The sequence below is a fragment of the Copidosoma floridanum genome, unplaced genomic scaffold (genome assembly GCF_036245765.1).
Source record: "Copidosoma floridanum isolate Cflo_tuat_1 unplaced genomic scaffold, Cflo_Japanese_pri ptg000030l, whole genome shotgun sequence".
Lineage (NCBI taxonomy): Eukaryota > Metazoa > Arthropoda > Insecta > Hymenoptera > Encyrtidae > Copidosoma > Copidosoma floridanum.
The window spans coordinates 9670862-9687060 of record NW_028321907.1 but is presented as its reverse complement, the minus strand read 5'-3'; the positions used below and the strand labels follow the sequence as shown (position 1 = coordinate 9687060).

The 16199-nt window shown below is 29.5% G+C and overlaps 2 protein-coding genes and 2 long non-coding RNA genes across 4 annotated transcripts in view; 3 read left to right on the top strand and 1 right to left on the bottom strand.

Moving 5' to 3' along the window:
* Positions 1-16199, bottom strand: part of LOC149373467 (uncharacterized) — a 101586-nt gene that overhangs the window by 24244 nt on the left and 61143 nt on the right. The window lies entirely within an intron of this gene.
* On the top strand, positions 1536-2801 carry LOC106639916 (uncharacterized). Its single transcript, XR_001339002.2, has 3 exons — positions 1536-1642; positions 1716-1858; positions 2536-2801. It is a non-coding gene; the product is annotated as an uncharacterized LOC106639916 (long non-coding RNA).
* Positions 5935-8321, top strand: LOC106639853 (speckle-type POZ protein-like). Its single transcript, XM_089596206.1, has 3 exons — positions 5935-6239; positions 6537-7245; positions 8302-8321. The coding sequence occupies exons 1-3, from the start codon at positions 6132-6134 to the stop codon at positions 8319-8321; spliced, it is 837 nt and encodes a 278-aa protein (XP_089452332.1). The 5' UTR covers positions 5935-6131.
* On the top strand, positions 9649-13828 carry LOC149373468 (speckle-type POZ protein B-like). The gene is made up of 4 exons (XM_089596810.1): positions 9649-9680; positions 10104-10160; positions 10957-11089; positions 12569-13828. Exons 3-4 carry the CDS (start codon positions 10970-10972, stop codon positions 13664-13666), a joined length of 1218 nt encoding a protein of 405 aa, XP_089452936.1. The 5' UTR covers positions 9649-9680; positions 10104-10160; positions 10957-10969; the 3' UTR covers positions 13667-13828.

Here is a 16199-nt window from a genome sequence, read left to right as displayed (position 1 = left end):
AAGTTTGATATCAAGTTAACATTTAGTATACGTACGGGTACTGGAGCATAGTAAACATTAAGGGGGCTCCAGCGGGAGGAGTTAGGAGGTCACAGGTAGCTTAATTGATAGATAAAAACACGCTGATTCCAACGGTGTCCTGATTTACCCCTCTAACCCTGGAAAATTTTGAGATATTTGCTCTCAAAGTTCGTACATTATACATAGCCTCTCATGGAGCAACGTGAAAACATCGGTATTTTCTAACAATAATTGAGGAGTTACATGTCAGGACTGTAACTGTTTTATAGAAAAACATCTCAGCTTTCAGATGGTACCTTCAAAAATATAGGTAACCCTGGAAATATTTGAGATATTTTGTAAAGTATTGATCAAGTCATTGAATTAGCAGGGTCATGACGGGATGCCATCTTGTTGTTTGTAAGGCGCGCGCTTTTGAATATTTCAGAATTACACTGCAAGTACTTACATAAGTTTCATGTCATTTGTAACTCTTTTTTAATCGTGTTCTCCTATGGATTACTTACACATATTTTTTTTTTTAAATAAAATAGAACATTGAAAAATTTTAACTGCAATTATTTTTTATTTTATCAAAAATTGCGTCAATAATTTTTTTATTTGAAATAACTCTTACTTTATTATTTACACTCATAGATAATAATGAGGTGATACCATTTGTAGGATCTTTTTTATATGCATCTACTAATACTTCTATTGATATCGATTCTTTGGCCATTTTATAAATTATCTTATCATTAATAATACATTTTAATACAATTAATTTTTGTTTGTTATCATCAATTACTTTTTTATTTCTTTTTTGCTGTTGCAAAATCATTTCAGCATCCTGCAAGTCTTGATGACTCTTACAGTGATGTGTGATTTCTTTCATTTTTTATAACACAAAAAAACTAATTCTAGATAAAATGCTCTGTACGTGACAGAAGCTGCTGTTTGTTTACCATAGGTACGGACACATCATATATATAGATGATGGTGCTCGCTTATATATACACGTATATATAGATATATACTCACAGAAGTGATACCAACTAACCGAATAGTTTTCGGGTTGGTACCAGTGCTCGCTGGAGCCCCCTTAAGCAGTACTTGGAGTCGTGTTGTTACTTTTCAAGTTATGTCTACCTAATTTGAGTGATTTTGACACATTTACTAAGCTTACTCTGTCTCTCTCAAAGGGATTTTTCTCTCTCTCTCTCTCTCTTTCTCTCTGTCTCTCTCTCACTCTCTTATCGTAGAAATCATTGTCATATTTAGTAGTTCATAACGTGAAACCCTGCTCTTAGCTGTTTGAGGAATAACAATATATTCAAATAAATAACGGTATAATAAAATCAGGATGCAAATACTGCAAATATGTGCATTAACTATCCAAAATTACATGATTTTTCAATACATTAATCTGGTTTTGTTCTTTACGTTGAAAAATCGAATGAAAACTTTTAAAAAGTTTACATTTTTTATCTTCTGAATAATTTTTAAAGAACCCTTCAAGCATAAAGCAGAGCTATCAAGATAAATAATTATCAACGAGCAAGTAAACGTTTATTCTTTAACGATTATTTCCTTATTCCGATAAAATTTGGGTAAACCAAAAGAAGAAAGATCGCAACAACAGGTAAGTTTCTTAATAAATATGTGGATACACTCCCAATAGATTGTGAATACAATAAATTAAATTGGTTAAATAGGTGCCCAAGACTCAAAGTACAAGACATTGATTTTCTTTGTTGTTGAATTGAGAAAGATAAGGGAAAAAAAGTTCACTTAGTTTTTATCAGAAACCACTTGAAAAAAGACATAACCCAAGAAAATAGTGACGTCAGCAAAAACTGTAAGCAAATGAATAAAATACAATCTTATTTTAAATCTTACATTATTCACTTTGTTATAACAATTGTGTTTTATGGATGCAATACGGTCTCACTTTAAATGTAATTTTTTTTTTTTTTAAATAGAAAAATGGTTTTAACTTATCTACACAGTAAAATATAAGATATAAGAATTGAAAAAAGTGTATTGAATGGTAAATAACTTTCTTATAATTTAATACTAATTTTTCGAAGAACATTTTATCCTTTTAACTATTTCATGCAGACTTATCAAATTAAATTTCAAAAAGTATTTAACGTTTAAAGGATAACATCTTATGGTCAATAATTTTTTGTTTACATGCATGTCATTTGTTAAAGATAATTTATGACACGATTGATATTTTTAAAATTTTTAAAAATCTTAATTCAATCTAAAATCAAGTAAACTAATAATCAATTAATTTTTTCTGAAATAGCATGTCTTAGATACGTAGAAAATGTAATTTAAAAAATATTTTATTATAAAGACTTTGTTAATATGGCTTCATATCGTTTTTATCATATTTTAGTAAGAAAATAACTATTGATTTAAAAATTGATGATGCTTCAGAGTACGAAGCATCCCTAAAAGATGAATACTCACTGTTTTAATTACTCTAGCAAATAAATAAGATAACCATCTATATTTGTTTTTCAGAAGTCATGGAATTTCAGATTGGAGATATCGTTTTTAAATATAATCGGGGCGAGTATTGGCCTATGCAGATTTGCGGTTACGAAGGCAGAAAAGTTCATCTTATGTATATTTCTGGAGATGCAAAACTAAGAATGGCAATCGATTCAAGGGATGTTATAAAAGTAACTCCGAGAACTCTTCAAACAGCAATGAACATGGACGTCCCAAAAACTTCTGTCTCATTTTGGCAAAGTTTAGATAAAGCTTGTAATCAATTATACGAATCAAACCAGTAAGAATACTAAATATAAGAGTATGTTATTGTTTTTTTACGTTCGTTTGTACTTCTTTTTCTTTAAAACATGAAATATTCTATATTTTTTATATAATATTTTTGTAATGCAAGGAAAAATTCCTTAAAATTAACTTGTCTATTTAATAGAAAAGCTTTGTGAAAGCCATCAAAATTAAAAAAAAAAAAACTCATTTCATAAGTGATTTTATCCATTGTAGTTTTACTTAATTGTAATTGTTCATCATCACATGTTGATACCAATACAGAGTACTAATATTATGTGTACTGTAGCTATATTGTTAAGCTGTTAGTAAGCTACGAAAATGTCTACAAGACTATGATATATTCTGTATTGATACCTTCTCAGAATATCAGCTGTACTAAATTATAGATAAAAATCAGAAATACGTAACTACTCTATAGGAAAACTTACACAGATTTACCAATGATTAGCATAAGGTAAAGTACCCAATTGTGGTCTCCTTACCCCAGTTAATGGTCCATATCTGAATTAACCGTTAATAAATAATTGTTAATCAAGTTTAATGCCTGTAAGTCAATAGTAAATCAAAACATAAGGCATTGAGCAAAGAATTAAATAAATTTTCTCCCGATTATCATAAAATTAGCATGTTTTTCAACGTATTTATTATCGTCATATGCAGTGCGTATAGCAAGTCGGTTAAGTTGTGCAGGTGTTAATGCGCTTTTCGTCAACTTTGAAATACAGGTTTAAAATTTTGTATTATGTTTTGTGCAATGTTTTTCATATGATCCGAAAGCTTATAGTTTAAGGATTTGACGTATTAAGTACCAATAAAAAATTGAAAAAATAGAATTTCATTAAAAATTTCGATGGTCCATCAAAAGGTGTCTTTATGGTGAATGTACCCCAGTTTTTGGCCCGCAATTACAACGGTCCATAATTACCGGCCCTTTTGCTCAGTCCCACTGTTCAAGCGAAGTACCCCAATTGTGAGAGTGTATTTTTTTTTAGTTTGCTGATTACAATGATTTAATCGTCAGTAAATCAGTTTTAAAGTGCTACTGTAAGTATAATTTACCGTCTCAATCACACAATTGACTCAGTAATGATTGTTGTACGATTACTTAATATAAACAGATTCACATAACCCTACTTATGAAGAAGTTGCTAATGCTTTTAAGTTTTCATTAAATTCAAGCCTTTATTGATGATAAAAGTTCAAAAGATGCATGCACACTTTCAATTTTCCTTACTGTTTTTCACAGAGGTACTTACATTTTCAGACAGAAATGGATTCAAAAGATGTTATCAAAGGCTTTAGAGAAAAAATAAAAGTTATTGCAGAAAAAATAAAAAAAGAAGAAATTATTGAAACTAAAAGAGGTTTGATCGAAGAGAAAAAGAAGATTGAAGATGATAAATTTAGATTTGAAATGAAACTTAAAGATATTCAAAAACAGATTAATGATTTGCAGTACGATATAAAATCTGATAGTTAATTTCCAAATGTATCACGAGAACTTCTTGTAACTGTATACCTAAGTGTTCATTTTTTAAAATTAAATCTAGGTATATTTTGTAACATTAAAATTTTACTGTGATATCATAACTTTAATAAATTTTTAATAAAAGGCTATAATAGTAAATATAAATTACTAAATCTTCATAAAAAGCTCATAATATACTTGCTCTGCGTAAATAATGCGAAAACACACAGTGGTCCAGTAATTGGGGTACGCAAGGTCTTTGCCATGGAATATGCATGGTCCAACAACTGGGGTACTTCGCCGTCTAGTCTCAAAAATTTGGTCTTAAAGGTCATATTTTTAAAAGCTAATTATTAAATAAATAAGCAAAAATTTTAAATAAATTTTGTAAAGTTTCATTCAAAAGGCATTTAAAATGAATTAAACAAATAACTTTTGCATACTATCGGTGTTTTGTGTGTGTAATATTTATTATATTGCTGACCTCAAAATTTAGGGGACCACAATTGGGTACTTTACCTTATGCGGCTAGTTCAAGAGAGAGAGCGAAAAGTTTAGAAAGCACACATGAATGACACGAGCAGATTAGTAGTCACGAGTAGTTATCAGAGGTAAACAGTACAATCAGCTGCTTTGAAGGTTGTGGAAAATAGCATAATAATTGATTATACATATAGATATTTACTTTTTAATACGTTTTTTACTTAACAGAAGTAGAGGCAAGCTGACCACACTTATTTTTTCTGACAGTCGTTATCGTAATACTTCTTCATGAATTTATTGAGATAGAACTTCTTGCTAGCTTTTTGTCAACTCTTTTTTACTATTATTTTATCACAGCGAATTGAGCGTAAAGTTTACAGATTCTATCAGAACTACCGTAAACTACCATAAAAATTAATGTGTCACTATGGTAAAAATTTGCGTATTAGTAAAATCTTAAAAGAAGAGTCTTAGTAGACTGGAAAGCTAACATTAAAATTAATATAAACCACACATCACTCAACTATAAATCATTCTAATCAACAAAATTTGTTGCGAATTATCATGACTATTATTATCTTACAACGTTCCGTCTCTGATGGTCCTAAGAACAAGAGTACAACATTTGATATCTTGATTTATTGTAAGATAATTTTTAAAAGTCAACTACATTACCTGGCTACAAGCTTTTAAAATCGTGTGGATGTATAGTACAGCGTTCGTTCTTTTCATTTAATTTTTACATTAATAAAATTATTCTTGCTTATACATTTACGCAAATCTGTTTGACTAAGGACAAAACAAAAGCAACACCATTAACACAATTTTATGAGTAAGTTTTCTCGTTATTAGCGATATCTGTTGTCATCTTACTCCTATACCTATTATACTGTGAGAAGCGATTAGCGACATCATGAAAAACATCCTTACGCACGACAACTGAGTGCTTACGCATCACGTATGATTACTGATAATACCTATTAAAGTCATGTATAAGAAGTGGGTGAAATATAAAATGAAACTTAATAAATTAGAAAATCTGCAATTAACGGCTTATACAAGAGTTTATTCATTAACGTTTGGTTAGTATGACGTACCAAAAGTTTTCCAGTGTTCGTATAAAACAGCAAAACAATTCAGTTGTTCTAGTTAAGCTCAGCTGGAGAGTTGTAGGTAGTACTTTTTTCAAAAGTAATAAAAGTAAACTGAAATTGTTTAAACCGTTAAGTAACGAATAGATGGGGAAATCATTGAATTATCTTTAAGCTATTGTTTGTAAGTGTATTGAATACTCATTATTAAAAACTACATTTCCGTACAATAAAAAAACGGCTGCGGTCAAGTTGTTGAATTTCGGTATTTTACCATGGAGTTAATCACTGAAACACCACAATTATCAAAAACAGCTTATTCATGGAAAATAGAAGGATTTAGCTTATACCAGAAAAATCTTGGAGAGTACCTTGAATCGCAGGTATGAAGTTATAATCAAATAATATACATACTTCTTTAATTTTTTTTCCATTTTAATACTATCTTACTTGATTTTATAATCAATAGTTAAGAAGAAACTTGTTCAGTACGTAATTTCTATGCGAACTGAATATTTAATATTTAAAAAACTTGAGTCAATCCATACTTATTATTTTTACGCTACTCGATTGTAACTATGTTTCGCAATTAAGTAATTCTATAGTAATTATTGCCAGAAAGGTTTAGCCGTTTTTTAATTTTAAAAACTGATAAAATATTTCTGATATTTTTTTTTCAGAAATTTGAAGTACCTGATTTGGGCACAAGCCAGTGTAGTTTTCGCATTTATCCTTTCGGCATTTCTGATACAGAAAGTAATTATATTTCTATTTTTGCCGAGTGGAATATTTATCATGAGAATTTTATACCTGTAAGCTGTAAATTCCGTTTTTATGATAAAAAAGAAAAATGTTTGCAAACTCGAAAAATAGTATCAGACAATGTCCTTCAGCATTCTAAATTCAATTGTGGTTTCACAAAGTTTGTTGAACGAAGCAAAATTATTAATCTTGAAGACGACGTTTTGGTCATTAATTGCTCTATTAAATGGAAAAAATATACATACAAACAGAATGTATTTAACAACTGGAATCTACAATGTCTAGCTACAAACTCCAAAGGCACATTAAGTGATATTGTGCTCATCGCAAACGACGGTACAAAATTTTCGGCTCACCGGAACGTTTTGGCATCACAGTCATCCGTTTTTGCAGTAATGCTTGAGCACGATATGATAGAAAATCAAAAGCGTGTAATAAAAATCGAAAAATGTAATGGAGTGACTGTCAAAGCTATGCTGCATTACATTTACACTGGTGAATTTAAAATAGATGGGTGCGATGTAACTAACGTATTTGTTGCTGCTGATCGATATTTAATCAGAGGCTTAAAACTGTTAACTGAAATAACATTCCTTACAAGTATGACTAGCGAAAATGTAGCAAACTGTTATTTGTTTGCTGATCAATATAGATCTCAATTTGTAAAATCAGAGTCACTTCGGTTTATACTAAAAAATTTTAATGAAGTACTTGAAACAGACTCTTTTAAAACCTTAAAAGTCTTACAACCACGTATTTTTGAGGAAATAATGACGTTTATGGCAAACAATATAAATTATTTCAAAATATTTTGAAATCCGAAACTGATAACGACGGATCCTTGACTCTGAATTCGTATTCATATTCAACTTATGATGATTTGCCATTTTAGTTTTTATTACATGAACAGTTTTACATGTATTTTTACTATTAAAATAGTAAAGAACAAGCTTTATATTGAGATATTATGAACTGGAAAAAATTGGTTTGAAAAAATGGTATTTATTATAATCAGTATAGTACTGTAAACGATTTTATTCTATTCTTTAAGCTTACTTAATTGAGAAATGCAATGTAAGGTAAACGACAGTTACCAAGCAGCTAACAGTTTTGCAAGCCAAGTTGTGTAGTATTCATTTTACCTATCCGTATCTAATGAATCTCGATGGAGGCATCTCAATTTTTTTTACACCCATTTTTTTTATTAACACTACTTATGTCAATATCTTCAAGCAATAAATATGTAATGTGCAATTGAAAATCAATTAAAATTAATAATTTTGCAAGAAAAAGCTAATTGTATGTTTGAACTAGACTAGTCAAATTTAAGATTAATTAAATGCAAGAATAAAAGAAATTGACCCTAAGTGTAGCTCTCACACATATTTTTTCATTTACTGTACTAATAATAAAAAATAAAAAAAAACTTTGGAGTAATTTTTTACATAAAACCTTTTATCAAAAAAAAAACCTTCGTAGAATAAAATTCTCATAGTTAATATTAAATTGTATCCTTTAATGTAAAATGGAATTATTACAGTATAAGGTTACGTTCGTCGTAATTTTGTTTTTTTCCTTGCATGTTAATTGTATGACTGAGAAACTTTTGAATTTCATTTGAATTTATAAAAAATGAACATAATATAATTTACTAAAATAAAATTTATTCAAAAACTTTTTCAGATTTCACAGAAACTAATTGAGATAGAAAAAAAGTACGTGGATGAAAAAACAAAAAACAATTGAAAAAATTTTTTTCTAAATACTATTACGAAAATTTGTAAAAAATTATTATGAGTTATTATTGCATTATCAAAGTTTTTTATGTAAACTGATTCTGCTTTTAGTTTTTATGCCAATGCTATATTTATTGCATGTATTATTCATTCAAATTGAAAACTTTTTTTACAAACTGTATATAATATTGTTATTTATAAAAAAATTTATATTTATATTATATTATATTATGTTGCACTTACATAAATGCGTATGCTGAACAGTAAAACCAATAGTGACTTTTTCAAAACAGTCTTCATGTAAAAGTGTTTCATATAAAAATATTTAAAAATGTGCACAAAAAAAGAGGCAATTAAAATATGTACCAACAGAAATAAATAGGATTAATGTCTCTTACAAACTCCAAACAATAACAAAATTTTCACGCTTTTCAAATAATCTTTACTTTGCTTTCAATCATCATGAAGGGATGAAATTTTTACAGACTGGTGTTTTAATTTGGTTTGGTTGTTTTTCACCTACCTTCAAAATTTTAATCTAAAATATCTTATATTAAGTAGATTATTTTTTTAAAGACATTCCACAAAACAAGTTTCTTTTACTTTATAAAAAGTCTGCTTAAGCATAAAAAAATGTCTTTCTACTTACCATACTGAGGGAAAATTGATACTGACACTTAGAACTTAAATTTTCTAGTACTACTCAAGGATGAAAAAAATTATACTAACATATGTTTGTAGGAACGAGTACTAACTCAGTTATAAAGATAATAACATATTGTTCGAATCTTAATAAAAAAATGTTATATTCTTTCAACATTTAATTTTTGGTGAACTAACAAGAGAAGCCAGTAAATGCAAAATTTATTGATGAACATATCTTTTGTTCCTAAAAAAGTTAAAATTTAAAAGCAAAGTGTAAAATAGAAAGTAAACATTCAGAATAATTATCATAAACATAAGGCCCGTAGGCATTGTGTTAAATCTTTTTTTTTTCATTTTACAGTATCATTATTCCACCTCTTGATAATGTATGTAAATAAATGTTTTAATATGCTGTGAAAAAAATTTTTAAATTACGTAGATAAATTTATATTTTTATTTAGAATAGAATAGAAAGCAAGGCTGAAGAGACAAAGATAAAGAGAAACTTTATTTTTCACCTATGAAAGTCAACAAATCGACTCGGAATGTTAATCTCTTAAAGTGCACTGCTGTTTTAGTATTGCAGCCAACTACCACTGGCCGAACCGCTGAAACGGCGGTGGTGTGTTCAGCCAAAATCGTAGAGAATTTTTTTCAGTGTGCGCTACTATTAAGGCTGCGGTAGGTATTCCTTTTTTTTCATACTTTTTTTTTAACTTCAGTAAAAACTTGTATTTTTCTTGTGATAATATTAATTTTTGTGAAAAATTCTGCAAGCGCATTTTGTTGTCAGTACCGAGAATTTTAGGAACTATTCATATTGAATTTCTTAGCAAATAAAAACATAAGTATTTTCTTGTGCTTTCTGTTGAGTATTTGTCTTTACGTAGTAAATTTTGGTGAAAGCCGCTTTGTTCTTCTAAAGTAAAATGACGTTGCATGTCTACGCATTTGGTAAGTTATTTATTCGTGGAATAATTTACTTATCACTCAGTTGTCTCAGAGATTAAATTTTTTTATGTGTAAGTATGTGTGTGTGAGTTTAACTATTAAAGACAAAGCACAAAAACATTTATAGCTTTGACGATACGTATTTTGTCTTAGTACTGCTGACAAACTGTTAAAGACGGTGTTTCAAGAATCTTCTTCCACCATAAAACGGTACGTACACTATTTATATTGTTAATCAAGAGTTTTTCATTCACTTGTAAAAAAGCTTAGATACAATGTATTTTTCTCAGTTTTCTAATGATTTCGTTAATTTTTGGAAACTTTCACGTATAACCTTAAAAAAGTAAAAACACGTGTTTCATTTCCGTGGTCTATAATTTTGAAAATTTTGTCAGTACCCTCAAATAAAAGCTTAAGGTTCTTTTACGCTAATATACAATATAAGAAGTAAAAAATATGACATTTTTTTGTTGTTAAGTACTCAGCAAAATATGTATGTATAGTTAAACATAAAACAGACAAAAGCATAAGATAAAAGTTTTATGAATATCATCAGCAAGATCAGATCAGAATTATAAGTATTGTATTAAAACAACAATATTGTGTATATCATCATGAGTATAAAATAACAATTTGTATGAAAGATACAAAATGAGTGGAAATAATTAGCACTAGATACCTCTTTACTGTGTGTGCTTTTATACAAAACTATGATTTCCCATTTGAGTGGCATGAGATTTTTATTTTTCAACTTTGTTAACATCTTTTTACCACTTTCAATATTTTTATGGATTTTTACTTATCACGTAATACATTAATTTTCTACATAATTTTATTAGGCTCAAAAAACTAAAAAAATTGTTGTTATTGAAATTGTTTTTTTCTTTAAAGGTATAAGAAATCCAAATTTAATTTTTTTCACGTACTCATTTATTATTTATTAAGTACATTTTATTTTAGTTAATTTAATTTTAGTAGTTTACATACGTGCATTAAATAATTTCAGGTGAAAATTGATCATGAATCCAGAAACACGTGTACCAAAAATATCAAGTTTAGAGTATACTTGGAAAATAGAAAAATTTCGTTCGCACGAACACGAACAATACGGACTTTACGGGGTTTACTTTGAGTCACAGGTATGGATTACACATAAATCATTCTACATCCTTGTATATGACCAATTAAAATTTCATCTACTCTGATGAAATTTTTTCGACCTCAAAAATTGTACAAATTATCATAATAGTACTGTACTTTGTATAAAAATAATTCATATTGAAGCTAAATAGTAAATTGTTATTAAAATACTTCTCTTGACTATTTTTTTTTAAGATAACTTGCTTCACAATTTTTTTATTTTATTTAATTTTTTTATAACTTTTAAATAGAAAATAGTACGTATGTTCGTAAGAAAGATGACACACTTGCATGTAATGCTGAAATGAATTTAGGAGTAAAGTAATCTTCATGTAATATTATGTTTTTTACTATTATTACAGTTGAAAAAATAAAATTCGAATATGTCTATAATAAGTAGATTGCCTGCCTCCATAAAATCAAAACAATAGAGTTTAGAAATAATGAAATATTCAGTACATTTAACTTTGACGTAGCAGTAAAAAATAGACCTTGAAGAAATATTAATCAGAAGTATTGGGCCAATAAATTGACAGCAACTTTTGTACGTTCCTCAGTCAAAAACCAATCTTAAAAAATGTTCAGTAGTATGAGTAAATAACAAATCGTCTGTAGGTAATGTAGTACAGTAGTAACGAATATTGTTGTAAGATTATATCGATACTCGATCATATCGACAATTAGAAAACATTAAGAAACTGAACTCTTAGGCGTATTAAAAAGATTACGAAATTTTTCATTGAATATAATGTTTTAACATTGTAAATCAATAGATTTTTTGCCTGAAAACCATGTCAGTATCTTTAATGATATTTATACACCTAAAAAAAAAATAATCAAAAACTTTAAATTAATTCACATTTTTTTTCTTCCGTTTTCTCCTTCCGAAAAAATTTTCTTCTCTTCGAAATAAAAGATTGTGTATTTATTCCTCATAGCAGATAAAAAAATGAAAAAAGACCAACAAAATATTTCAGAATTTCACCCAGAAAAATTTTTGAAAAAACTTGACTAAGATTTAAAATAATCTGTTTGGAGATACTTCATAAATAAACTTGATTGATGATTTACGAGCAGAAGACAGATGGTAATTTCATATTTTCTCCCTTGTACTTATTAATTATCAATCAATGATGCATTTTAGAATATAGCCTTCGGTTTTCGTCTTAGCCAACTGAGCTACAATTGTTTTTTAAGTAAACTATTTCAATAAGATCCACTTAAATTGGAGGAATAAAAAACATTAGCCTTTCAGAGAAAGAAGTTAATTTTAATTAAAATATATACATGCATGTATTTTTTTAGTTATGTGATCAGTTATGCAATTGTGCACCTTAGATGATCTTTTATTATCACTACATCATTATAACTTACATATTCGTATCTATACATTCGTCGTCGATATTTGTTATTATTCACCTTTGATGTCCTAAAAAACAGTAAAATTAATTCAAACATGTACAATTGCCTGTTTTCAGAAATTTTCAGTGTGGGGTATAGGCCCCAATCAATGGTTCATGCGCGTTTATCCATTTGGATACACATCCCCAAATGAAGGTTTAACTATGTCTCTTGAATGGAGTGTTTTTGATAAAGCTGACATACCAGTTACTTGTACATTTAGTATTTATGATGAAAACGAGGATCTTTTGGGAAAACGAGAAATAGTAGTACATGATGAAATTCAACATTTAAAATCTGAATGTATTTGTAAATTTGTTGTTAGTTCCAACAGAATGAATACTGTTAAACAGGGTGATCTGTTTGTTCTTTGTAATATTGAATGGAGTGCAAAAATTTACAATGAACTGAATACATTTTGTAACACATCATGTCAATTATCAAACGATTTTAGTAAATTATTGGAGGAAGGTACATTTAGTGACATTGTTCTGGTGTCAAACGATGGCACTGAATTTCCAAGTCACAGAAACGTGCTTGGATCACGGTCTTCTGTTTTTGCAGCAATGTTGGAGCACGACATGAAAGAAAATCAAGAGCGAAAAATAAAAATTGAGGACTTCGATAATTATACTGTTGAATCTATGTTGCATTACATTTATACTAATGAATTCAAAACAGGTGAATGCGATGTTACCAAACTATTACTTGTTGCCGATAAATATGCCATCGAAGGTTTAAAACAATTAAGTGAAATAAGTCTTATTAATAGCATTACGACTGAAAACGTTGTAGATCGTTTTTTGTTTGCTGATTTCTACAGAGCTGAAACTTTAAAATCGAGATCAGTTTATTTTATCATAAAACACTTAAAAGAAGTATTTGAAACAGTCAGTTTTGTAAACGCAACACTTTCAAGACCACAATTTTTTGAAGAAATAATGAAATTCATGATATACAAGACGAATTCAACAGAAATTTTGAAACAAATAGATTTCCAACTGACTTCTAACTTTGTAACTCCTAGTACAAGTCGTATTAGTACCACAAGATTTAGTGACGACATTGCATCTAACTCTGATGGATGTAGCTGTAATCGTGGTCGTAGTGGTACTCGTAGTCTCAGCCGCAGTCGCAGCCGTAGCTCTAGTAGGAGTACCATTAATAGTACGTAAATGGTTGTATATCACACTTTATTTTTCTTGGCGCATACTGCACCATGAGTTTTATTTATGAGTATATTAAAAACGATGTACAATTATTGATTTTAGAAAATTTATTCTGGTTCACAGTGTTTTTTGTTGTTTGCCAAATAAATATAAAACAAGCATCTTTTACTTAACGTCATCTGAAAATGTCAAACTCATGGTTAAATAAAATGATTGAAGAAATTATGCCCATGTGTATTAATTTAAACTGCCTACTCTTTTAAAATATTTAATTGTTAATGAATCCAATATGATGCATTGTTGCATGCAATATTGCTTTTAAGTATACAGTATTAAAAGTGATAACGTTGCAGAAGTAAACAATTAATACCAGTAATTCGAGACAAAGTATCTTATAACTGGTATTCAAAGCTTATCTTTCAACTAATTTTTTCTGCTATGGGTCGTGACTCATATTGTTATTTTAATTATTGTAAAAATGTATTGGCATTCATTTTTTTAGTTACTTACGATTTCTACTTAATTAGTTATTTTTTAAATTATGTCTTCTTCACCGTCCACAGTTGGTCAGATAAGTTTAAAATGACAGCGTAACAAAAGTCAATAAGATTGTGACGTCGAAGTATAGTCACAAAAGTATAACGACTAAGCTTCTCCGAGACTGATCAGTGGACAAGCTTCCTTAGCCGTGTACAGGACATCCGCAGTGAGTATTCCCTTTTTCCGATTAAATATCGTCATCAAAAGTCCTAATACGGTGATACCCTTGGTGGATTCTAGTCGTCGAGAGGCCATGGTGTTCCAACGGAGCGTCGCTGTAAAGTTTGGATTCCAATGCTCTATTGATCAAAGGTGGAATTGTAAAGTCCCACGTGTTATATGTGGTTTTAATTGTCTTGGCCAACTAGAGGTGTGTGAGTTTTCATGAGTCAGAGAAAGAGAAGAAAACTCAAGTTAGCTTATTTCCTCCTGTTTCTCTTTACAATAGTTATAGGTTGTATCTGATAACGTTTTGGGAGAAGTTAATTAGTGTAGCATAGGAGGTGCAGTTATCACCTGAGGTGCACGTAGCTTTATTCCATGCATCATCAGTTATTTAACTATTAATCATTAAGTGCCTGGCTACGGTTACTTACATTTATTTTATGTTACGACAGCTCAAAAGTTTAATTATAATTGTGTAACGTGTTAACTAGAATGTTATTTTTTACAAGTTAAAATTAAATTTCAAATAAAGTATCCTAGCAAAGATAACTTTAAAATTAACATGTCCATTTTTATGGTTTTAACATGCTATGCAGTCTTGTATCTCATAGAAACTAATCAAAGGAATTTTTTTTTTTTCTTTTCTTACAATAATTTAAAGACAGTAATTAATCTTCCTCTTTATTATGTAATAGATGTTAAGTTCTAGTCATAGGATTTTATTCGACAATGCTGTCTTTTTCTATCAAGAATCAAGGTGATACTTTTCGTTAATAACTGAAATAGAACCTTTTAAAATCTCAAAATTGATTCATTGCGTTTCCTACCAATAATGAAAGGAGAACGTTGTTTAATCATGAACTGATATTCGTACAATTCAAAATTAAGATAGTATCTTATTGAAATTCAAAATCCGAAGTTATTTTACTTCGTCCCACTAAAGTGTCAATGTAAGGGTTGCTAATAGAACTGGCAGCCTTGCACTAAGCTCGCTACATGAAGGGAAAACTTTTCACAGAAGAAATTATTCGTAGAAGGAACGTATTAACAAAGTATGACGTAAACGTAAATAAAAACACGCCATTCCATTATACGTGGCTCAGTCTTTTTTCCTTTCCGGCTACATAATCGACTTTTCCTCGTGACTGCATAACACAGTCAGCACCACCACGTTGGTGTCCCGTCGCGTTCACCCATAGCGAGCAACGATGGTGCCTCCTTTCTATCCTTCTCCCTCTTCTTGTGCTGCTGTTGTGTGTTGCCCTATCTCGTTTTCTCTCGCTCACATTGCCTCTCATCTTTGCTCGCGCCGACCGACCGACTGACAGCCTGGACCGCGTAAATCAATTTTCAATTACGGCTTTGGTGTACGTAGCAGGCGACGCTTGGAAAGAGGAAGAGGGGCAAAAAGGGGAGGGTGCCTCGCTTCTCTCTAGCCTTCGCCGTTTGTCGTCGTGCCCGTACATAGGCAGTCACTATGCACGTACATTTATATGATGTGTTGGTGAGGCTAAGGTGTTGCTGACGTCAACGAAATAATAAACGCTCAAGATCAATTTTGTAAAAAAGTAGTTACGTGTATATGTGCAGTAAATGAGTAAAGAACGAAATATTATCATAAATTCTGATACGTAATAATTGGAAATTCTGCTACTTATCTGCTCCATGACTTTTTATGGGATCATTTCAAATTACTGTTTTAAACCATCTAAAATATTATTACTGTTATGGACAATTGTAGTTGATCATGCATGCTTTGAAGGATTTAGCTATAACAATGTATAAAAAAAATGTATTCACTATAAACTTATGCAAACCTGAAACACTTTGGTAT

Coding starts and splice junctions, on each gene's coding strand:
- LOC149373468 (XM_089596810.1), top strand. CDS start 10,970: ATGAATCCAGAAACACGTGTACCAAAAATATCAAGTTTAGAGTATACT. Junction 11,090..12,568: donor GGGTTTACTTTGAGTCACAG/GTATGGATTACA, acceptor GCCTGTTTTCAG/AAATTTTCAGTGTGGGGTAT.
- LOC106639853 (XM_089596206.1), top strand. CDS start 6,132: ATGGAGTTAATCACTGAAACACCACAATTATCAAAAACAGCTTATTCA. Junction 6,240..6,536: donor GAGAGTACCTTGAATCGCAG/GTATGAAGTTAT, acceptor TTTTTTTTTCAG/AAATTTGAAGTACCTGATTT. Junction 7,246..8,301: donor TAGCGAAAATGTAGCAAACT/GTTATTTGTTTG, acceptor AAACTTTTTCAG/ATTTCACAGAAACTAATTGA.